The sequence below is a fragment of the Rana temporaria genome, chromosome 4 (genome assembly GCF_905171775.1).
Source record: "Rana temporaria chromosome 4, aRanTem1.1, whole genome shotgun sequence".
NCBI lineage: Eukaryota > Metazoa > Chordata > Amphibia > Anura > Ranidae > Rana > Rana temporaria.
Genome location: NC_053492.1, coordinates 357,509,768 through 357,535,530, shown reverse-complemented (window position 1 = coordinate 357,535,530; position 25,763 = coordinate 357,509,768). Strand labels below are relative to the sequence as shown.

Sequence of the window (25,763 nt, the reverse complement as noted above, 5' to 3'; positions counted from 1 at the left end):
AGGGAACTGGGCAGTGAAGCCGGAGCGCTTCACTTCCTGGTTCCCTCACCGTGGATGGAGGGGGGAGCAGCAGGGTGACGAGTGATCGCTCATGCTCTGCTGCGGAAGGCGCTGGACTCCAGGACAGGTAAGTGTCCTTATATTAAAAGTCAGCAGCTGCAGTATTTGTAGCTGCTGGCTTTTAATATATTTTTTTAGTAGCACATCCGCTTTAATGTGCAGCAGATGCTGAATTGAGTGCAGATAGACAGGGAAGAGTGTGACAAAAAGGTTGAAGGAGATTAGCGGCAATGAGATGTAGATAAAGATTGAAAACAGCAATGTATTTAAAAATATATATTTTGGCAAACAAGGGAAATTTATAAATCAATATATGATTGGTGAATGTCACATTCGCTGCTTTAAAATTATGCCCCTAAATGCCATTCAGTGATTTCCCACTGGCGGTCCGATCAGGTCCACCTGTCACTTTTTCAGATGGACCTGATTGGACCAGCCATTGTTCTCTATGGAGCTGCCAATGTCAGCGGACACCCATCGGTATCCGATCCTGTCTCACAAAAACAGATGGGGGATCCATTCCCCATCCATCCGGGGGATCAGGTTGGATGAAAGTCAGATGGGCAGGAGGACTGCCCCATAGGAACAGTGGGGCTGTGGCTGTGGCTGTCTGCTCTATAGCGGAGCGTACACGGACCTGTCCTCTGCCTGCTTAGTGGGGATCAGCAGAGAGATACCCTGCTGAGCAGACAGATGTACATTACAGCGTCCGCCCATGTGAAAGGGGCATTCGGGTTTAGTTGTACTGCTTGTATTGTAATGTAAATACACATTTCCCCTTGGGGGTGGGACTTTTTAGGCACAGATTGTGAAATGATTTTTTAAAATTATTCAAATTTATTTGAGTATCAAAAAGAATAACGATCATATACAGAAAGTTCCCTGGGAACGGAGTTGGGCCCCTTGCACACAGGGCTGTTCAGCAGCAGTGCGTCACTCCCAGCGCGTTGTTGGCCCAGGAGGTGGGGTGTCCAGCCCTGCTGCAGGAAGCTTGTCAAAGCCTATGGTAGGCTGCAGCTGGATGGGGTATCAGGTGGTACCAGCATTTAGGGCCTTGCCTGTGCAGGGACATCACAGATCTGTTTTCCGGAACCTCATCCCTGAATGGACAGGGCCCCTAAACTAACTGACGCCATGTAAATCTTCCGGAGCTGAAGTGGTTAAAGCGGTATTAAACCTAAAACCCAAAAATGTATTATATTGCAGCTTATCAATCATTGGATGTAGTGACTGCATCTGTTTTTCTTTTCTTTAGCTTTTTGTCCTCCCTTTTCACCTTCTTTCTTTTTGGGATAAAGGTTTTACATGAATAATTAAAAGCTGATCATTGTAAGCACTCCTGTCTGTGTTAAGTGGCTTGTGTTATCCCTGTCAAATAATAAATTTTGTTGGAGAGCTTGTGAAACGCAACAGAGTTGCTGGCTGGATCACCAGGTGAAAAAGAAGAAAGGTAAACTAATGCAGCCTTTACATCCAAGAATTGGTAAACTGCAATATGATCATGTTTACTTTTGGGTTTGATACTGCTTTAGGCCTGGTTCACACCTATGCATGTTGCAGTTTACATATTGCAGTGCATTTTGCGTTTTTTTCAATACACATCTTTAAACCATTGAGGGCTATGGAACCAAAAACCAGAAAAAAAAAAACCCTGGCACTTTCCATAAAATGCACAGATGTGAACTACATCCATAGGAAACCATGTTGCATGGACTGTAATTCTTGAAAAGCTGAAAAATGCAGAAAAAAACAATGCATAGGTGTGAACCAGGCCTTGCATCATAATTATCATGCTTTTTGGAGTGGGGAACATTGAACCAATTAAAGCAAAGCTCCAAATTTGTTGAGGGGGGATGTACTCTTCTAGCAGATAATCATACATTAACACCAGTTTGTTGAGAATAAATCCCCCACCCCCCAAGGTGAACTGTTTAAAGTGGAGGTTCCATCAAAAAAACAATTTTGCTTTAAACTCTAGCTTACGACTAAAAAAAGAAAAAAAAAAAAATTTTTTTTTTTTTTTTACTCATCTGGAAATGCCTATTGCTATGTGGTCCCACGAAATCTGCCTTTGAATCCACCTAGGATTCTGACATCATCTCCCTCTAATGCTCCTGGGAAATGTGTGTCATCATTTCCCAGGATGCAGTGCGCTGTCCAATTATCACTCCCCATCCAAGACTTCCAGGAAGTAAGTGCCTGTAGGCTTCACGTTGCCCACAAGCAAAATGACAACGGTGTAGATATAGTTTTATAAACTATCTTTTTTGAATATCTATGCGGATCGGCGGCGAATTGTAAAATAGTAAGTGACCAGATTTATATTATAAAAACGCAGGATGAAAGGACATACATTTAAAAAATGCTAATTGTGGTTGGAACTCCGCTTTAACCACTTGCCGACCAGCCGCCATCATACGGCGGCAGGTTGGTTCGTTCCCACGAATCGCAGTTGCTGTATGGCGGTGCCTTTCAACAGCTACAGCGGGCGAGCCAATGCGTGATGTCCACCGGCCACCCCCGATCGCTCCATGGAGAGCCAGAAGGGGGGATCTGTCATTGCAAACAAACAGATCTCTGTTCTGTCAGGGGAGTTCAGAGTGATCGTCAGTCCCCCCCCACAGTCATAAACACCTCCCAGGGAACACATTTAACGCCTTGAGCACCCCCTAGTGCTAACCCCTTCCCTGCCAGTGACATTTATACAGTAATCGGTGCATATTTATAGTACTAATCGCTGTATAAATGTCAATGGTCCCAAAAAAGTGTCCAATTTGTCTGCCACAATGTTGCAGTCATGCTAAAAATGCTGATCACTGCCATTACTAGTAAAAAAAATAATAATACAAAAATGCCATAAATCAATTCTTTATTTTGTAGACGCTACAACTTTTGCGCAAACCAATCAATATATGCTTATTGCGATATTTTTGGGGGAAAAAAATGTAGAGGATTACATATTGGCCTAAACTGATGAAGAAATTCATTTTATTTATTTTTTTACTTTTTATGGGGGGATATTTATTATACCAAAAAGTATTGTTTTATTTATTTTTTTCAAAATGGTCTTGTGTTTTGTTTGTAGTGCAAAAATCAAAACCGACAGAGGTGATCAAATGCCACCAAAAGAAAGCTCTATTTGTGGGGGAAAAAAAGGACATACATTTTGTTTGGCTACAATGTCGCACAACCGCGCAATTGTCAGTTAAAGCGACGCAGTGCCGTATTGCAAAAAAAAGGCCTGGTCATTAAGGGGGCAAATCCTTAAGTGCTTAACCACTTACCCCCCGGACCATATTGCTGCCCAAAGACCAGAGTACTTTTTGCGATTCGGGACTCTGTCGCTTTAACAGACAATTGCGCGGTCGTGCGACGTGGCTCCCAAACAAAATTGGCGTCCTTTTTTTCCCACAAATAGAGCTTTCTTTTGGTGGTATTTGATCACCTCTGCGGTTTTTAGTTTTTGCCCTATAAACAAAAATATAGCGACAATTTTGAAAAAAATTAATATTTTTTACATTTTGCTATAATAAATATCCCCCAAAAATATATAAAAAAACATTTTTTTTCCTCAGTTTAGGCCGATACATTTTCTTCTACATATTTTTCGTAAAAAAAAATCGCAATAAGCGTTTGATTGGTTTGCGCAAAAGTTATAGCGTTTACAAAATAGGGGGTAGTTTTATGTCATTTTTATTATATTTTTTTTACTAGTAATGGTGGCGATCAGCGTTTTTTTTTTCGGTACTGCGACATTATGGCGGACACTTCGGACACTTTTGACACATTTTTGGGACCATTGGCATTTTTATAGCGATCAGTGCTATAAAAATGCATTGGATTACTATAAAAATGCCACTGGCAGTGAAGGGGTTAACACTAGGGGGCGGGGAAGGGGTTAAGTATGCCTGGGTGTGTTCTTACTGTGGGGGGGGGGGCCTCACTAGGGGAAACACTGATCCTCGGTTCATACATTGTATGAACCGAAGATCAGCATTTCCCCTGCTGACAGGACCGGGAGCTGTGTGTTTACACACACAGCTCCCGGTCCCCGCTCTGTACCGAGCGATCGCGTGTGCCCGGCGGCGATTGCGCCCGCCAGGCACACGCACGGGAGTCGGGGCGAGCGGGGGGCGCGCGCCTCCGGTGGCGCGCGCGCGCCCCTAGTGGCGGCTGGGAGAGAGGACGTCATATTACGTGCTCTCGCCCAGCAGAGCCACCTTGTGGACGTATTTCGACGGTGCGGCGACGGCAAGTGGTTAAACTGAAAGCAGAATATATATCCTGCGTCCGGCTGGTTCAACAACCAGCTGTCGCTTCTGAAGCAAGAGCGCAGAAGGGCGGAAGCCGCCTGGAAAAGAAGCCCTGCAGAGGATAACCTCATAATCTACAAGGCAATAACAACACGATATCATAAAGAAATCTTCAAAGCCAAGAAACATCATTTTTCTATGGCGATTAACAGCGCCCTAAACCGCCCCCGGGAACTCTTTAAGATGGTCACCCAGACCATGAATCCAGGATGTCTTGAAGTCCCCAACTCAGACACCCAAGAGTTCTGTAATGAACTATCGGATTTCTTCATCAACAAAATTGAAAGAATCCGGGAAAGCATCATGCAAAACAATACCCCCCTTAACCCCACCGTCAATCAACCACAAAACACCCACAGAAACGCTCTACAATCAACAAAGTTCACTCTGGAACCGATCTCCATCAATACCACAAAAAATATCATTGGTGCGTTGCGGAACAGCACATCGCCCAATGATATCATCCCCACCAAACTGCTGAAGGAATGTGCCGACATCCTGGCACCACCCATCACACAGCTTATAAATCAGTCATTTAAGGAAGGCACAGTGCCATCCCTGTTGAAAGAGGGCACAATCCAGCCCATCTTGAAAAAAACTAACCTGGATCCCAAGGACCCAACTCACCGCCGTCCCATAACAGGCCTAAATGTTCTCTCCAAGATAATGGAGAAAGTAGTGGTACAACAGCTGCAACAGCATCTAGATACCCACAATCTACTGGATCCATTACAATCAGGCTTCCGTCCCGGACACGGGACAGAAACGGCCTTACTCAAAATATGGGACGACGCCCTCGAGGCCGCAGACGAAGGAGAATCTTGTCTCCTGGTTCTGCTGGACCTAAGCGCAGCCTTTGACACGGTAGACCACAAACTGTTACTGATGCGACTAGCCAAGGTAGCAGAAGTCGCAGAAGGTGATTTACCATGGTTTTCTTCCTTTCTTGAAAACCGATCACAAACAGTTAAATTGGGTTCTTTCACGTCGGAAAAGCGCACGGTGTCATGTGGAGTCCCCCAAGGATCCCCCCTGTCACCGGTGCTTTTCAACATCTATCTTCGCCCTCTCTTTGATATTATCAGTAGCCAAGAACTACTCTATCACTCTTATGCAGACGATACGCAATTGTATTTTCGCATCTGCAACAAAAAGGATCATCATCCCAGTTTAGAGAAATGTCTCTCTTTGATAGAAAACTGGATGACTAAGAGTTATCTTAAACTCAACAGTTCAAAAACAGAACTCCTTATGTTTCACGCCAGCCGAAAGAGTCAACAGGCAACAACCTGGACACCGCCGCCCATTCTGGGCCAAATCATCACCCCTAGCTCCAAAGTCAAAAGTCTCGGGGTCATCTTCGACACCTTCATGACAATGGACGCACAAATAGGGTCAGTAGTCAGCGGAGCGCACCATCTGTTGCGCCTACTACGCAGACTTATTCCATTTATCCCCAAAGAAGACGTAGCAGTCGTGGTGGGAACAATCGTGAATTCCAGACTGGACTATGCTAACGCCCTGTACCTCGGACTCCCAAAGTACCAAATCTCCCGTCTGCAAGTCGTTCAGAATACGGCCGCCAGACTGGTGACTGGGAAAAAAAATGGGAATCAATCTCACCTTCGTTGAGAACCCTTCACTGGCTGCCAGTAAAAGACAGAATTGCATTTAAAGCACTCTGCCTGACACATAAGTGCATCCATGGGAAGGCTCCGCAATATCTTTGCGACAAGATAGAACCTCACAATTCGAATCGCGTTCTGCGATCCACCGACCAAAATCTGGTCAGGGTACCAAAAACCAAATACAAGTCCAAAGGAGAAAGAAGGTTTGCTTTTCAGGGTCCTAGACTATGGAACGCTTTACCAACCAGCATTCGGTTGGAGGAAAACCACCTGACTTTCAGAAGACAGATCAAAACTCTGCTCTTTTGATGTCATGAGACACGAATAACTAACGCCCAGAAGCGATTCAGTTTGCATGCGCCGCGCTTTATAAGTTTTTCATTCATTCATTCATATATATATATATATATATATATATATATATATATTTTTTTTTTTTTTTTAAAGTGATCATTCTTTTTAAATTAGACCAATGAGAATTTTAAATGATCAAACATAGCAAAAAATAAAGAACCATATCCATGTATTAAAGCTTTGTAGATTGAGCCTGTTGGGAGTGGGAGTACTTGCTTTCATTATAATCACCCAGTTAGTCTCAGTGCTGTAATGTTAAAGCAGCAGCCCCTGCATCTGTGTAGGAAGGATCATTCGATAGAATTTCATTATTTTTTTCAGGAGATGAGTGTAACTTTGCTATGTGCAGGTTTCTGGGAACTGTTATGAGCAGACCACACAAGCAGAAAATTTGCTTTCTGAGGGTATTCAGTTCCATACACACAGGGCCGGTGCTATCACTAGGCAGCCATGTAAGGTGCCCATCCACTGGTTTCCCTACTCTCCATCTTCTGACAGTTTCCGCGCTATGTAGGTTTTTGGTGCGTTGGTGACTGTATGCAGTGGATGCCTCTGTTTGCTGGCTGCAACATGTAACTAACTCAGGCAGCAGCTACCCCATCCATAAGTAAGTAGTGTCAGAGGTGCAGCGCAGCACTGGAGGACTGTGTCCCGACAGAACAGAAGTATACAGTCTTCCTCTGCCCATACGGGATTCCTATACTGAATCATGTGACACCTGACCCCGCCCCTGCTGTGTCACTGCTATTTGTAGAGGCCACTCTCCCCTGGCCTGTCCTGTACAATGGCAGAGTGTTCTATAGCGTAATCGGATCAGAGTAGTGGGCGCTCTGGGGCTGGTGACAGCTGTAGCCTGGAGGCACCAAGGCAGGGCTTGTTCCTTGCACTGGCAGGGTTGTCTGATGCATATAAGGCCCCAGTGAGTGAAGAACACTGACATATTCAGGTAGGTCAGTGTAGTGGTCAGGTAGGTCGGTCAGTGTAAGGGTTAGTGTAGGGGTCAGGTAGGTTAGTGTAATTATCAGATAGATTACATGGACAGGGCAAAGGGGGTGGAGTCAGGGACGGAAAAAATTGGTTTCGCCTAGGGTTTCAAAAATCCCTACGCCAGCTCTGCATATCGTGTTTCCCCAAAAGTAAGCCCTACCCCGAAAGTAAGCCCTATCGTGATTATCGGGGCGGGCTGCAATATAAGCCCTGCCCCGAAAGTAAGCCCTAGTCAAAGTTCATTAAAAATCTATTTTTTTCAAACCTATACATTGCTGCAGTGTTTCCGTTTATTACTGTGTTAAAAAATATGGTACCGTTATGTTTAAAGCCACTGCTGATCCGTCCTCTTCTCGCCTCGTCTGCATCCCCTCCCTCTTTACTGTAAGCAGCGGGCCGGCTCTTCTCGTTCCTCCTCTTCTCCCCCCTGACATCTTCAGCCCGTCCCTTCTTACTGCACGGAGCGAGCCGATGACAGGTGACCTCGGCTCTTCTCTTCTCCCGCCTGACGTCTTCAGCCCGTTCCTCAGCGCGCGTCAGCGGGATCTCTTCTCTCTCACTCTCTCCTCCCGGATGACGAAAGAAGAGCAGGTGAATACCGGTACACCAGGGAGCTGTATACCCTACGGTAAAAGGTATTTTCTATGGTACTGCACATTATACAGTGCCAAGATGTCTTTCTCAAAATACCGTAGTGACTCCTGACCTGACAGTTGGGGGGGGGGGGTGACAGGGGGACACAGAATCTTTGTAATATTTGTACATTCCGTACATAAATAAGACATCCCCTGAAAGTAAGCCCTAGTGTGTTTTTTGTGGACAAAATTAATATAAGACCCGGTCTTACTTTTGGGGAAACACGGTATATAGATGGCATACCTTGTAATTGTTGCATGGAAAAAGGCATTTACATTTTGTGCATTTTTTATAAAATCATAGGAGGCTCCAATAAAAGATAATCATCTTAGACTAGGTCTTCTAGTCGCCTTTGCCTAGGCCCTGGTGACATCACTAAGCCTTGGAGTCGCTGAGGATTGCTTGTGAATTTTAGTGAAGTAATTCTAGTCAAAGTTGATGTTTTTTTTTTTTTTTTTCTATCAAAATAAAAAAAAAGTTACATTCATCTGCTCTGCAATAACATTGCAGATAAGGACTACTGACTTTTCTCTGGTTGTACTTGACTATACACTGTCCACATTAACATGCTAAAAAAACTAAAACGTTTTCTCCATATCTGTCATAAACCCTGGAGCCCTTCACCATGTGTAGGTAATAACACATAAACACTCACACATACACCCTACACAAATCTTGCCAGCTAGTGCCTCACACTACAATAGCACAAAAAATTTAATTAATATTATTATTATTATACAGGATTTATTTAGCGTCAACAGTTTGCTCAGCGCTTTACAACATGGGGTAATGGCTTCAATTGATAGGAATTGCTAAAATATTTGTACCATAGACAAAACTTCCAAAATATATACAAAATTGTGCATTCAAAAATTATTGATATTTTGTCTCTCAATTCCAGACAAAAAAGAAGTCCAATGGATATCCAAGTATAAAAATGTTGCATCAACTTCAGATGGTATCCACCTTCACGCCACTGTAATCACCTCTGTGACATGCATAAAATAAAGTGATTCCACCACCCTTACAGAATAGCCTTTCACCTCCCTGACATGACCCCTGCTTTACCAGTAGGTCATATGACACAGTTTTCACTCTCTGGGGATGAAGCAAAGACAGATACTCCTTCCGAGTCCTCCCTGCTTCCCAATCACAAGAGTGAATGGATCTCCAATCACAGCATTACATAAACGGGAAGAGAAGGGTTCTCATTTTAAATCTTTCAATTTATTAAGCTCTAAGGAGCAGGGCCCTCTGATTCCTCTTGCACCAAATTGTAATGTAACTGTAATGTCTGGCTTCAGTTTGCTAAGCGCTGTGCAAACAGATCAAGTGTGGCAAAAACATCAGCCATTTGGGTACCACATGCTTGAAAAAGGCATTTAAACTCCCACAACTCAGCCTGTTGACAAGATCACCTAAAAGCCACACAAAACAGACACAATTTTTTTCCTCCTCACTCCTCACCTTTCAAGTTTACCCTCACTATATCTCATGACCTCTCGGCAGCCTCCACTGACAGGGATAATGGTATAGAAAATGGTGTCACAGCTCCTTGCAACATGTCTGCCAGCAGCACACCACCAGCTGTAGAGTATACCAGGCAAATTTCTCTGCCCCAGCTGCTGCATCAAAAAAAAACACACTCCCTGCCACCCACATTTCCAGGGTCTAAGTCCCAGGTTCTCCAAATTGCTGCCTTTACAACTCCTGCCTTTCTGTTTGGTGAATTCTGCCCCTTCCGTGAATTTGCAGAATGTGCTGTACCACAATGGCAGGTTCCCAGTTGCTATTTCTTTGCACATAAAGTCATTCCAGCTCTGTATGATAACGTGGAAGGCAATGTTGTGGCATCGTTGTGCAAGGCAGTCAGCAGCAAGGTCCACCTTACGGCTGACACGTGGTCCAGCAAGCATGGTCAGGGACAATATATTATGTTCACAGCACACTGGGTAACTGTTTTCAACTAGGAAGGGTGCAGGGCTGGGCTTAGTACTGGAGCTTGTTTTGCTGCCACGTCTTCATACAGCTGGTGGTGATGATGTGACATCTGTCAGCTCCAACCCTCCTCTTTTTTCATGCTCTCCTCTGCTAAATTATCCTATGAACCACCAGTACCCTCTAAGCATTCAAGGGGCTATTCAACAAGTCAGGTTAAAAGATGCCATGCAGTGTTTCAGCTGGTCCCCCCCCCCCCCCCCCACGCCAATGGCTGGTGAGCATGCATTGTACTGTCGCCATTTGAGGAGGCGACAAGGATGGTGACCTGTGACAATGCATGCATCGGTGATACTATCCCTCTTGTTTTCCTGCTGAAGCATACTCTGCATGGCATTATAGACGGGGCACTCGAGGCAGAGCAGCGGGAGGAAGAGGAGAACTTTCATTCTTCTCAAGACTCTCTTTATGCAGACACCATTTTTGCGATGCCACAGAACACAAAAGCATAGGGAGGAGGAGGATTCTGCCAGTTTGGAGACATTGAAGCAAAGGAAGACCTACATCAAACCTTATGAGGTTTTGTGACAGATAAAAGAGCTTGTCTGTCCACAGACTCGGTTGACCAGCTGACATTGGTCAAAATGAATCAGTCCTGGATTAGGATCAGCTATCAAGCCGCTAATGCATATGTCACTGATTAAATGTTTTTGGGATCTGGAATCTATTTTTTTTTGGAGTACAGTGCAGGACTTAGGGCGCCCTCTCCACTGACCTGGCATTTTCTTCTGAAAAACTGAGGATTGCTGAGTGCTGGAGGGTTTATATAGTGTTTCTTAACCGTGTAGTTGGCAAGGGTCCTTACCTGAAGGTAGCAGCATATAACCCATGGTCAAGATTTAAACGAGTCTTTGTGCTGTGCTGTACTCCAATAAAAGGATTTTACAGGTAAGTAAAACAATTCTTATTTATCTTCCCTTACTAAGTGAAATCTTCCTTCATTTGTGTCTCAAATGTCACCCTCCTATATATTGTAGCTCACAGTGGGAGGGTTTCAGCAACTGCAGTGCTGCCAATACAGAAAGCAGTGGGTGAGACTGGGTGGGGCTGGATGCTGATTGACAAGCTACTGCCTGGGCCCCTTGCAACATGTTTTTCATCCCACAGTAGGAAGGCACAGCTTACATCTATGAGGCAGCTCTGTTCTGAATTCAGGAGTAGTGCAGAACCGTTGCCATTGCAGGAAGATGCATTCGATTAACTACAGTGGCAAGCTAAATATGTATGTGTGGAACTTTGTACAGAGAGAAAATCTTAACTATAGATGCACTTGTGATTTAACTGCTTCTGGACTGCCCGCTGTACAAATACTGCGGCAGGGCGGCCTGTCTGCGCGAAACAATGTACTTGTACGTTGCTTTCTATTACTGGGTCCGGGGTGCGTGTGTGCCACTGGAAAACCGCTCCCACTGTGATTGAACACCAGCGATTGTTCGTAGGAGAGGCAGAATGGCGGCCGACCTATGTAAACAAGGCAGACCGTCATTCTGTCACAGAGGTAGAGAGAGATCTGTTATTCCTGCTAATCAGGAACACAGATATCTCTCTTCCTCCAGTCAGTCTACCCCCCCCCCCACAGTTAGAAAGCATTCCCTAGGAGCACACTTAACCCTTTTTTTGCCCCTGATGTTAACCCCTTTTTTGCCAGTAACCGTGCATTTTTTTTAGCACTGATCACTGGTACCCAAAAAGTGTCACTTAGTGTCCGATTTGTCCTCTGCAGTGGAGCAGTACTGCTAAAAATCGCTGATCGCCGCTATTACTAGTAAAAAAAAAAATGCCATAAAAATATCCCATAGTTTGTAGATAACTTTTGCGTAAACCAATCAATATACGCTAATTGGGATTTTTGTTACCAAAAATATGTAGCAGAACGCATATTGGCCTAAACTGATGAAGAAATTAGATTTTTTACATATTTTTATTGGATATGTTTTATAGCAGAAAGTAAAAGATATATATATATATATATATATATATATATATATTTTTTTTTTTTGTTAAATTGTCGCTCTTTTTAGGGCAAAAAACAAACCCACATAGTTGATCAAATACCACCAAAAGAAAGCTTTATTTTTGGGAAGAAAGGGACATCAATTTTGTTTGGGTACAGCGTCGCAAGACCGCGCAATTGTCAGTTAAAGCAACGTAGTGCCATGTCGCAAAAAATAGCCTGGTCATTAAGGGCCCTTTCACACGGATGGACCATATGTCCGCTTTTTCATCCATCCGTGTACGGATGAAAAAGGGACATACATTGGTCCCTATGAGATCGCGGGTGTCAGCGGATGAACATCGCCCGCTTCCGCATTCCTCCGATTCTGCAGACGGAGGAAAACCCTATTTTTCCTTCTGTCTGCGGATTGGGTGAACACGGACAGACGGTCCGTGTTCATCCAATCCCTCCATAGGGGGGAGCGGAGAAAAGACAGGGCGGTCCCTGCACAGTGTGCGGGGACCGCCCTGTCATCCGCCGGCTCAGCGGGCATCAATGGAGCCGCCCCGTGTGAAAGGGCCCTAAGGAGGTTGAAACTTCTGGGGCTCAAGTGCTTAATGGCTGTAGCTCTTTGACAGGAGGCCTTAGTTTTACTTTAATAAGGAACATATGGGAAGTTGTTAACTCCCAAAACAATCCTTAAAGCAGCCCCTCCTCCTCCCAGACGGCTGGTAGCATTTTACGATTTCACAGTACCGCCGGATTGCCAAAAACATCTAGAGCCAAACTACATAGCTTCCACAAATTTTTGGTTTTCTTATTTTTCACCTCTCCCACCCTTCCTGTAGGCCACCAAATGCATCAAGCAGCCTCAGTGGCTTAGCACGAGTATGGAGACAGACCCCAGGTGTGGTTAGAAAGCCGAAGTTGCTATTTGGGCCCTAGGTTTTAGGGATCCCAGAGCATGCAAACTTGCAAACAGGAATGTGCCAGCTTTAGGTGTGAAGATCTGTTTGGATTTCTTTTGTGTGTATTATTCCTCCTTGTACAGTATGTTAATTTTACATCAATGTATTATGTTCTATTTTCAGGTTGGAATATATTTGCTGGAATCGTGCTTATCTAAACCTGAATTTCTAAGTGAAGGACATAGAAGAATGAAAAAATCTGGCGTTATCATTCAGCGTATGATGGAAAAATTCAATAACATCACCATTCCAGGTGGGGAGAGCACTTTTCACTTTATGCAATAAAAAATTTCAAAGCAAAAAAAAAAATTAAAATCCAGTGTGTGTATGTATACAATATATATTGTGACACGTTGGGGAATTTGCAGCTCATTGGTAGTGCTAAACAGTGAGTTTACTCCACGCCAGAAATACGTTTTTAGGGCTTTTTCTGACCACTTTTATTTAACCACTTCTCTACTTTGGGTGTTTTTCAGATTTGGTGTTTACAAGACTAAAACATTTTTTTTTGCTAGAAAATTACTTAAAACCCACAAACATTATATATTTATTTTTTTCTAACACCCTAGAGAATAAAATGGCGATCATTGCAATACTTTTTGTCACACCATATTTGCGCAGCGGTCCTACAAGCGCACTTTTTTTAATTAAAAAATAAGACAGCAATAAATTTGGCCCAATTTTTTTATATATTGTGAAAGATAATGTTACGCCGAGTAAAATGGTACCCAACATGTCACGCTTACAAATTGCGCCCGCTCGTGGCATGGCGTCAAACTTTTACCCTTAAAAATCTCGATAGGCGACGTTTAAAAAATTCTATAGGTTGCATTTTTTGAGTTACAGAGTAGGTCTAGGGCTATAATTATTGCTCTCGCTCTAACGATCGCGGCGATACCTCACTTGTGTCGTTTGAACACCGTTTTCATATGCGGGCGCTTCTCGCGTATGCGTTCGCTTCTGCGCACAAGCTCGTCGGTACGGGGCGCTTTAAAATTTTTTATTTTTTTCTTATTTATTTTTATTTATTTTATTATTTTTTACACTGGGAAAAAAAAAATAATAAATTATCACTTTTATTCCTATTACAAGGAATGTAAACATCCCTTGTAATAGAAAAAAGCATGATAGGTCCTCTTAAATATGAGATCTGGGGTCAAAAAGACCTCAGATCTCATATTTAGATTAAAATGCAAAAAAAAAAATTGAAAATGTTTCTTTAAGAGGCTGGGCGGGACTGACGTTTTGACGTCACTTCCGCCCAGCAGAGCTATGGGGACGGGCAAAGGAGATTTTTCCTTCAGTCTCGTCCCCAGTCACCAGCCGAACGGTCCCGATCGCCTCCGCCGCTACCGACGGCTACGGGAAGCGGCGGAGGGCGCGGGAGAGCGGCAGGAGGGGGGGGCCTCTCTCCCGCCGCCGATAACGGCGATCTCGCGGCGAATCCGCTGCGGAGACCGCCGTTATCGTTAACAGAACCGCTGACACTAAAGATTGATACCTCGGTTGTGGCAGCAGCTGCTCCCGTTACCGAGATATCAATCTTTAAAGTTAGGCCGTATAAAGACGTACGGCGGTTTGGAAGTGGTTAAAAGTAACACAAAAAGTTCACATGGATATCTTCAGACGCAGGAGGTTCTCACCAATAACACAATAAGGAAAAAACAACATTTAGCCTTGTGGCACTCTTTACTGTTCAACTTGGTAGTTTTGGTCTTCCTGACCATCAAACGCATCCAGTGCTCATGCAGGCCCGCTGTACTTCAGCTCTGTGTCTTTTATGCAGCGTCCCAGCTACTCCGTCTGTCACAGACTGCCTCTCTCTCAGGCTTGTGGCTCAATCTGTCCTGGACAATATGGTGCAATGTGCCCCTCTCATGGCTCCCACACTGACCCCCTGGGGCCCTGAGCTCTAACCCTGGCTCTACGATGAATGCAGCACACATGCCTGCATATATATATACAGTATCTCATAAAAGTGAGTACACCCCTCACATTTTTGAAAATATTTTATTATATCTTTTCATGTGGCAACACTGAAGAAATTACACTTTGCTACAATGTAAAGTAGTTAGTGTACAACTTGTATAACAGTGTAAATTTGCTGCCCCCTCAAAAATAACTCAACACACAGTCATTAACCACTTAAGGACCGCCTCCTGCACATATACGTCGGCAGAATGGCACGGCTGGGCACATGCACGTACAGGTACGTGCTGTGCTATTGTCCAGCCGTGGGCGCGCGCCCCCGACCCGGTCCGAAGCTCCGGGACCAGCGGACCCGATCGCCGCTGGAGTCCCGCGATCGGTCCCCGGAGCTGAAGAACAGGGAGAGCCGTGTTTAAACCCCGTTCTTCACTGTGGCGGCGTCATCGATCGTGTGATCCCATTTATAGGGATACATAATCGATGATGTCACACCTATAGCCACACCCCCTACAGTTGTAAACACACATGAGTCACACATAACCCCATCAGCGCCCCCTGTGGTTAACTCCCAAACTGCAACTGTAATTTTCACAATAAACAATGCATTTTAAATGCATTTTTTTGCTGTGAAAATGACAATGGTCCCAAAAATGTGTCAAAATTGTCCGAAGTGTCCGCCATAATGACGCAGTCACGAAAAAAATCGCCGCCATTGGTAGTAAAAAAAAAATAATTAATAAAAATGCAATAAAACTATCCCCTATTTTGTAAACGCTATAAATTTTGCGCAAACCAACCGATAAAGCTTATTGCGATTTTTTTTTTACCAAAAATAGGTAGAAGAATTCATATCGGCCTAAACTGAGGAAAATGTTTTTTTTTATATATTTTTGGGGGATATTTATTATAGCAAAAAGTAAAAAATATTGAATTTTTTTCAAAATTGTCGCTCTATTTTTGTTTATAGCGCAAAAAATAAAAACCGCAGAGGTGATCAAATACCACCAAAAGAAAGCTCTATTTGTGGGAAAAAAAGGACGCCAATTTTGTTTGGGAGCCACGTCGCACGACCGCGCAATTGTCTGTAAAAAGCGACGCAGTGCCGAATCGCAAAACCTGGCCGGGTCCTTTAGCAGCATTTTGGTCCGGGGCTTAAGTGGTTAAAGGGGTTATAAAGGTTTGTTTTTTATTTTCTAAATAGGTTCCTTTAAGCTAGTGCATTGTTGCTTCACTTACATTTTCCTTAGATTTCCCTTTTTTCTTTTGTTTTCTTTGTCTGAATTTCTCACTTCCTGTTCCTCCTCAGTGAGCTGTTCTGGCTGAGTAACCCCCAGGGGGTGATGGGGGCAAGCTTACAGAAAGTGAGAAATTCAGACAAAGAAAAAAAACATTTAGAAGGGAAATCGAAGGAAAAGGTAAGTGAACCAACAATGCACTAGCTTAACCTCTTAACGCCCGCCGCACGACTATTTACGTCCGCAAAATGGCACGGACAGGCAGAAGGGCGTATATATACGTCCTTGCCTTCTAGCGGGTGGGGGGTGCGATCGGGACCCCCCCCCCCCCTCCGCTGCGTGCGGCGGGCGGATTCCTGCGGGGAGCGATCCGGGATGACGGCGCGGCTATTCGTTTATAGCCGCTCCGTCGCGATCGCTCCCCGGAGCTGAAGAACGGGGAGAGCCGTATGTAAACACGGCTTCCCCGTGCTTCACTCTGGCGGCGTATCGATCGAGTGATCCCTTTTATAGGGAGACTCGATTGATGACGTCAGTCCTACAGCCACACCACCCTACAGTTGTAAACACACACTAGGTGAACCCTAACTCCTACAGCGCCCCCTGTGGTTAACTCCCAAACTGCCACTGTCATTTTCACAATAAACAATGCAATGTAAATGCATTTTTTGCTGTGAAAATGACAATGGTGTCAAAATTGTCCGAAGTGTTCGCCATAATGTCGCAGTCACGAAAAAAATCGCTGATCGCCGCCAATAGTAGTAAAAAAAAAATAATTAATAAAAATGCAAAAAAACTATCCCCTATTTTGTAAACGCTATAAATTTTGCGCAAACCAATCGATTAACACTTATTGCGATTTTTTTTACCAAATATAGGTAGAAGAATACGTATCGGCCTAAACTGAGGAAAAAAAATGTTTTTATATATGTTTTTGGGGGATATTTATTATAGCAATAAGTAAAAAATATTGCATTTTTTTCAAAATTGTCGCTCTATTTTTGTTTATAGCGCAAAAAATAAAAACCGCAGAGGTGATCAAATACCACCAAAAGAAAGCTCTATTTGTGGGGAAAAAAATACGCCAATTTTGTTTGGGAGCCACGTCGCACGACCGCGCAATTGTCTGTTAAAGCGACGCAGTGCCGAATTGTAAAAACGCCTTTGGGCATTTAGCAGCATATTGGTCCGGGGCTTAAGTGGTTAAAGGAACCTATTTAGAAAATAAAAAATGAACATTTACAACCCCTTTAATGTCTAAACCACTGGCAACAAAGGTGAGTACACCCCTAAGTGAAAATTTCCAAATTGGGCCCAATTAACCATTTTCTCTCCCTGGTGTCATGTGACTCATTAGTGTTACAAGGTCTTAGGTGTCATTGGGGAGCAGGTGTATTACATTTGGTGTTATCGCACTCACTCTTTCATACTGGTCACTGGAAGTTCAACATGGCACCTCATGGCAAAGAACTCTCTGAGGATCTGAAAAAAAGAATTGTTGTTCTACATAAAGATGGCCTAGGCTATAAGAATATTTCCAAGACCCTGAAACTGAGCAGCAGCACGGTGGCCAAGACTGTGCAATTGTTTAACAGGACAGGTTCCACTCGGAACAGGCCTCACCATGTTTGTCCAAAGAAATTGAGTGCATGTGCTCAGCGTCATATCCAGAGGTTTTCTTTGGGAAATAGACATGTGAGTGCTACCAGCATAACTGCAGAGGTTGAAGGGGTGGGGCGTCAGCCTGTCAGTGCTCAGACCATACGTTGCACACTGCATCAAATTGGTCTGCATGGCTGTCGTCCCAGAAGGAAGCCTCTTCTAAAGATGATGTACAAGAAAGCCTGCAAACAGTTTGCTAGTTTTGAAGCGAGCTTCAATGGAAAAACGTGGTGAACGTAACCTCGCTTTGCTAGAGCATTGTGAGAAAAACTACTGCGCATGCTCCGTCGGGAAATTTTCCCGACGTGCATTGCGGTAAATGACGTCGCAAGGACGTCATTTGCTTTGACGTGAACGTAAATGGCGTCCAGCGCCATTCACGATCCACTCACGCAAACAACGTAAATTTCGAAAATCGCGACGCGGGAACGATGTCTATACTTACCATTGGCTGCGCCTCCTAATAGCAGGAGCAGCCTTACGACGAAAGCGACGAACGCAAACGACGTAAAACACGACCGCCGGGCGCGCGTACGTTTGTGAATCGGCGTGAGTATGCAATTTGCATACTCTACGCTGACAACTACGGGAACGCCACCTTGCGGCCAGCGTCAGAATGCAGCCTAAGATACGACGGCATAAGAGCCTTATGCCAGTGGTATCTTAGGCTACAGTCGGCGTATCGAGCTTTCTGAATTCAGAAAGTTGATACGCCGGCGATACTTAGGAATTACGCTGCGTATCTATGGATACGCAGGTGTAATTGCTACCTGAATCTACCCCATTGTCTATCAATATCTTTGAAGTTTTGCCATCTTAGGATGGAAAACTGACCACTTAAGGACCCCCGCAAGACAATATATACGTTGGCAGAATGGCACGGCTGGGCTCTTAAAGGGAACATATATATACGTCCATGTGCCCAGCCGTGCCATTCTGCCCGATCGCCGCGGGTGTCCCGCGATCGGGTCACAGGAGCTGGAGAACGGGGAGAGGTGAGTGTAAACAAACCTTCCCCGTTTTTCTCTGTGGCAATGTCAGTGATCGTCTGTTCCCTAATATAGGGAACAACGATCACTGACATCACACGTCCAGCCCCTCCCCCCTACAGTTAGAAACACACATGAGGTCACACTTAACCCCTACAGCGCCCCCTAGTGGTTAACCCCGTTCACTGCCATTGTGATTTTCACAGTAATCGGTGCATTTTTATAGCACTTTTCGCTGTGAAAATTGACAAAGGTCCTAAAAATGTGTCAAAATGTCGCAGTCATGTAAAAAATCGCAGCCATTAGTAGTAAAAAAAAAAAATCATTAATAAAAATGCCATAAAACTATCCACTATTTTGTAAACGCTATAAGTTTTTCGTGAACCAATTGATAAACGCTTATTGCGATTTTTTTTTTTTACAAAAAATAGGTAGAGGAATACGTATCGGCCTAAACTGAGGAAAATTTTTTTTTTTTTTATATCTTTTTTGGGGATATTTATTATAGCAAAAAGTAAAAAAATATTGTTTTTTTTCCAAAATTGTCCCTCTATTTTTGTTTATAGCGCAAAAAATAATAACTGCAGAGGTGACCAAATACCACCAAAAGAAAGCTCCTATTTGTGGGAAAAAAGGACGTAGATGTTGTTTGGGAGTCATGTCGCACGACCGCGCAATTGTCAGTTAAAGCGACGCAATGCCGAATTCGCAAAAAGGTTCTTAACCTTCATATTGGTCCGGGTCTTAACCGGTTAATCAATACAGCACAAAATGATTGTGGAAAGGCAACCGCGAGTATAATTCAGCATCTTTACCAATATAGTCCTGTTATGACCAATGCTGGACCATCTGCTCTCCATATTGTTTGAGTCACTTCCATGAAACAAGCATGCAGCTAGTGATATCAAAGGAAGATTATGCCTCCTGATTTGCATACCTATTTGTAGTCTGTAATTTAGCAATTATTGAAACTTCTATTTAAGCTTTATACACAAGCAGTTTTAATTTAAAAAAAAGGGTTCAACAATGGTAGCTTACATGTTTTCTCTAAAGTACTACTAATATATAATGTTTGGTGACCATGCTGTACTCTATGTAGTTTTATAAGCATGTCAAGGTATTCTGTAAAGTGACATATTGGACTCTGGTGAAAGCAGACATACCTCAGTGGTAAGCTGCATGCGCGTTTACTGACAATTTATTGAATAAGTTCAGCTTTTCTGCCCTAGAATTAAGATGGGCTGACTCCATTAGTGCCCTATGACACAAGTCTTTCTATTTATCAGACACAATTTTTATCCCTTAAAAAATCAAGCATTGTGAATGTTTGTTTCTTATGCTGCCATACACTGTTTGTGACAATGTTACCCCCTTTCAACAAGCTTTCAATTACAAAAATGACAAAATGGATCAAGATAACAAGAGTTTTTTAATAAAATTTGTTGGTGTTAATTTGCCTGTATCCTCTCTGCTGTTTTATGTATGTGAAAGCTGGTATAAAAACAATGAATATACTAGAAAATTACCAAAGTTTATAACCATCAATAGCATTAATTCATAAACTATTTGCCTACCTTCAGATATCAATGAGGAGGATGATGAAGAGTCGGACCAAGATCTAGAGAGACAGAATATTGAAGAACTGTATGACTATGTAAGACAGACACATCAGCAGGAAGTACAGACTCTCCGTGAGGATGTGCAGCACCCAGCTTTGATACCAGTTCTCCGTCCATACCAGAATGATGCTGTCAACTGGATGCTCGAAAGAGAAAACTACAAAAATGTTGCTTCTAAAGGTAAAAAAAAAGGAAAATGTGGTTTTAATGGCATAGGGCCAGATTCACAGCAAGGCCCCGTACACACGAGAGGATCCATCCGCTGGAATTGATCCGCGGACCGGCTCCAGCGGATAGATCCCCTGGTGTGTACAATCCAGCGGATCTGTTTCCGCGGATTTTTATCCCCTGGGATGGATTTCAAGTGGATAAAAATTTGAAGACATGCTTTCAAATCTATCCGCTTAAATCCATCCCAACGGATTGATCCGCTGGTCTGTACAGACTCACCGGATCAATCCGTCCGAATGGATCCCCCGCATGCGTCGTAATGATTCGACGCATGCGTGGAATTCATTATATGACAGCGTCGCACACGTCGCCGCGTCATCATCGCGGCGACGGCGCGACATGTCATCGCGATGGGATTTCGGCGCGGATTTCGATCATATGGTGAGTACACTCCATCGGATCCAAATCCGCGGAAATCCTCAAGAGGATTTATCCGCGGAAACGGTCCGTTGGACCGTATCCGCGGATAAATCCTCTCGTGTGTACTAGGCCCAAGAGTACGCCGGCGTATCTGCTGATACTCCGGTGTACTTTCAAATTTGCCGCATCGTATCTTTAGTTTGAATCCTCAAACCAAGATACGCCGGCTTCTGGCTTCAATCCGACAGGCGTACGGCTTCGTACGCCTTCGGATCGTAGGTGTAATACTTTGGCGCCCGCTGGGTGGAGTTTGCGTCGTTTTCCGCGTTGGGTATGCTAATTAGCTGTTTACGGCGATTCACGAAGGTACGCGCGCGCGTTCATCGCATTCTCTTACGTCGTCGCTAGTCGGCTTTTCCCGGCGTATAGTTACGGCTGCTATTTCATGGCTTATATTTAGACGTCCAATGTTAAAGTATGGCCGTAGTTCCCGCGTCGAATTTAAAATTTTTTTTTTTTTTTTTATTGCGTAAGTCGTCCGGGAATAGGAAAGGACGTAACGCACGTTGCCGTTCAAAAAATTACGTTGGTGCGACGTCATTTCACGCAAAGCACGGCGGGAAATTACAAAACGGAGCATGCGCAGTACGTTCGGCGTGGGAACGCGCCTAATTTAAATGATACACGCCCCATTTGAATTGGGCAGGCTTGCGCCGGACGGATTTACGCTACGCCGCCGCAAGTTTACAGGCAAGTGCTTTGTGAATCAAGCACTTGCCCGTAAAACTTGCGGCGGTGTAACGTAAATGATATACGTTACGCCGCCGCAAATGTACATGAATCTGGCCCATAGTTTCTATTATGCTTTAGACCTTTTTAATATCTCTGCAGACCATTGCTGCATGTGTATTAACATGTGGTATTTCATGCTGTTGTGTAGGTGCTCAAAGTCAACTCCAGCCACTTGTAAATGTGGTAATCTTTATTAAATTTGCAAACAATTCCAGAAAACAAAACCGCTTACTTCAGCAAACAAAAAGAAAATAGTCCAAAAATCTGTTTCAATGAAAAAGAAGGTAATTGCTCACTGGCACTATACTGTCCCACACCAAGGTTTTCAGGTGCTCAGACCATACACTGCACACTATCAAATTGGTCTGCATGGCTGCCATCCCAGAAGGAAGCCTCTTTTAAAGATGATGCACAAGAAAGCCTCAAACAGTTTGCGAAGGCAAGCAGACTTTGTCATGTTACAACCAAAACGTACATTTATTTTATTGGGATTTAATGTGAAAGACCAACACGAAGTGAAAGAAAAATGATAAATGGTTTTCAATTTTTTTTTTTACAAATATGTGAAAAGTGTGGCGTGCATTTGTATTTATCCCCCTTTACTCTGACACCTCCAACTTAAATCTAGTGGAACCAATTACCTTTAGCAAACACCTAATTAGTAAATAGCACCTGTGTGTAATTTAATCTTGGTTTAAATAAAGCTGTTCTGCAAAGCCCTCAGAGGTTTGTTAGAGATTCTTGGTGAACAATCGGCAACATGAAGGCCAAGGAACACACCAGACAGGTCAGGGATAAAGTTGTGTAGAAGTTTAAAGCAGGATTAGGTTATAAAAAAATATCCCAAGCTTTGAACATCTCAGGGAGCACTGTTCAATCCATCATCCGAAAATGGAAAGAGTATGGCACAACTGCAAACCTACCAAGACATAGCCGCCCACCTAAACTTACAGGCCAGGCATTAATTGGAGAAGCAGCCAAGAGGCCCATGGTAACTCTGGAGGAGCTTCAGAGGTCCACAGCTCAGGTGGAAGAATCTGTCCACAGGACAACTACTAAGCCCCGTACACACGATCCGAAAATCGTACGAAAAATGCCGCTTTCGAAACGATCGTACGATAATCGGATCGTTAGTACAGAGCTTCCGAGAGCCGATCAGGACAGTTCATCCAATTTCATTCTATCGGACATGCATGTAAATTTGTTTTCGTACAATGCCAGATCGTACGATTTTCGTTTAATCAGTACAGCTGTCGTTCGAAAATGCAATACAAATGCATTACAACACATGACATCACTTCCGATTTTTTATTCTGCCGTACGAGAATTTTCGTGACTTTAGTAAACTCATCAGATTCGACGTGAGATTAGCATACAAAAAAAAACGGACGATCATTCGTCCGATAATCGGATCGTGTGTACCGGGCATTAGTCGTGCACTTCACAAATCTGGCCTTTATGGAAGAGTGGCCAGAAGAAAGTCATTGTTGAAAGAAAGCCATAAGAAGTCCAGTTTGCAATCTGCAAGAAGCCATGGGGGGCAGCAAACATGTGGAAGAAGGTGCTCTGGTCAGATGAGACCAAATTTAAACTTTTTGGCCTAAAAGCAAAACACTATGTGTGACGGAAAAACTAACACTGCATATCACCCTGAACACACAATCCCCACGAAACATGGTGGTGACAGCATCATGTTGTGGGATGTTTTTCTTCAGCAAGGACAGGGAAGTTGGTCAGAGTTGATGGTAAGATGGATGGAACCAAATACAGGGCAATCTTAAAAGAAAACCTGTTATAGTCTGCAAACCACTGGGGTGGAGGTTTAGGACAACTCTAAACATACAGCCAGGGCTTCAATGGAATAGTTTCGATCAAAGTATATTCATGTGATAGAATGCCCCAGTTAAAGTCCAGACCTAAATCCAAATGAGAATCTGTGGTAGGACTTGAAAACTGCTGTTCACCGATGCTCTCCATCCAATCTGATAGAGCTTGAGCTATTTTGCAAAGAAGAATGGGCCAAAAATGTCACTCTCCAGATATGCAAAGCTGGTAGAGATATCCCAAAAAGACTTACAGCTGTAATTGCAGTGAAAGGTGGTTATACAAAGTATTGACTCAGGGGGGCTGAATACAAATGCACGCCACACTTTTCACATATATATTTGTAAAAAAAAATTGGGAAACCATTTATCATTTTCCTTTCACTTCGCAATTATTTGCTACTTTGTGTTGGTCTATCATATAAAATCCCAATAAAATACATTTATGTTTTTAGTCAAAATTTTGAAAATTTCAAGGGGCATGAATACTTTTTTAAGGCACTGTATTTTACTTTAAAAAAAAATCCTTTTTTTTTATGCTTTTTTGGTTTGGACAGGGTGGTGGAAACTGGGACAAAGTCCACCCTACAAAGGGCTCAGAACTAACCTCAACCAGGGCAACGACGTGCTCTCAGTCCTTGGAGGGTTTTAACAGGTTCCTGTGGTATATCTGGTATGGCTTTCGCTTCCCAAGTTGGTGTACTTTTATAGTTTTACTTCTCCAGCCGTTTCCACCACCTCAAATGGTCCCTGCCATTTGGCCAGGCACTTAATTTCGAATGTGGGTATGGGCACAGACACCCGATCCCCAACTGGTTACTCCCCAAGCTTGGCATACTGGTTGTACACCCTTCTCTGTGTCCTGCTTGACCTGTGCTGTTCTCATATGCTCTTTTACTAGAGGCATCACCCTAGCAATCTTCTCTTGCATTTGGGTTATATGCTCTACCACCATTTTAAAGGGAAAGGATTCTCTTTCTCAGGTTTTTTTCACCAAGTCAAGCAGTCCAGGTGGTCCTTTCCCATACACCAACTCAAAAAGAGGACACCTGAGGTATTCCTCTAATGGCAAATGTAAGTGCGGTGAGTAGGCAGTCCTATTCTTTACCATTTTTTTTAAACCACCTTCTTAAGCATACATTTTAGGGTTTTATTAAAAAGCTCAACTTTGCTGGATTGGATCAATCTGTGGATTGTAGACAGAAGTGCGTAACTGAATGATCTGAGAAAACTTACTCAGATCTGTCATCACCCTTGATGTGAATGGAGTACATTGGTATGTTGAAATCTCTTTAGGGAATCCAATCCTGGAGAACAGGTTAAACAACTTCTTGGATGTCGCTTTTAAGGAGATCTTTCTCAGAGGGACCCCCTCTGGATGCCTTGTGACATAACTGACTACCATAAGGTTGTATTGGTGTCTCCAAGCTGATTTTACATCTTATACCTTGATATGGCTACTTGTTCTCTACTGTGATCCTCCTAAGCATATACTGTATATCTCACCTGCCATTTAATAAATGTCTTTGTTCATGCAAAGCCCTACCATTGGCAGCTCTTACTCAGCCCCTGCATGCTTTTTTCCCCAACCATGATCTTCTCCTGTTCTGCTTTCTTCTTGCTTAGAATGGATGTTTTTCGCCATAGATCATTTGCTGAACTGTTATTTGATAACCTCTTATACCGCTCCATAGCAAAGTTTTTCTTCATGCAGAGTAGCTACAGACTGTTTAGGGTTATATACCACGGGGAAGGAGCATTGGAGCTCAGATTCCTAATCTCTGGGTATTTGCTGCAGAGGTAATGCCAACATGAAAAATATTTTATTGTGAGGAAAGGAAAATACTCTTTTAATAAAGACTCCTTATTGGGTGCTTTATATAATTAAAGTGATTGTAAAGGGGGAAAAAATCATTAACAAACCTCTCTATACTTACTTGCTCTGTGCAATAGAATTGAACAGAGCAGCCCAAACCTCCTCTTCTTGGGTCCTGGCTCCTCCTCTCTGTCCTCTGCCCCTGCGGAAAGCCACTTTCCATGGGGCACTCATGCATGCTTGCTCCTGACCCCTGCTGCTGCGTCCATTGACAGACACCAGAACTTAGCCCCCGTTCCCTCATCACTGGAGTTGATTGACAGGAGTGGGAGCCAATAGTTCCCATTGCTATCAATCTGCTCATTGAGGAGGGAGACAGTGACGAAAGCTTTTGCTCTCATGCACTTTGCTGGATTGGATCAGGCTT

The 25,763-nt window shown here is 43.6% G+C and overlaps 1 protein-coding gene across 1 annotated transcript in view; it reads left to right on the top strand.

Moving 5' to 3' along the window:
* Positions 1-25,763, top strand: part of SHPRH (SNF2 histone linker PHD RING helicase) — a 146,575-nt gene that overhangs the window by 13,968 nt on the left and 106,844 nt on the right. The window contains exons 3-4 of the mRNA XM_040350870.1: positions 13,004-13,133; positions 20,276-20,494. Coding sequence (XP_040206804.1) covers positions 13,004-13,133; positions 20,276-20,494 — 349 coding nt within the window. The remainder of the gene's footprint in view (positions 1-13,003; positions 13,134-20,275; positions 20,495-25,763) is intronic.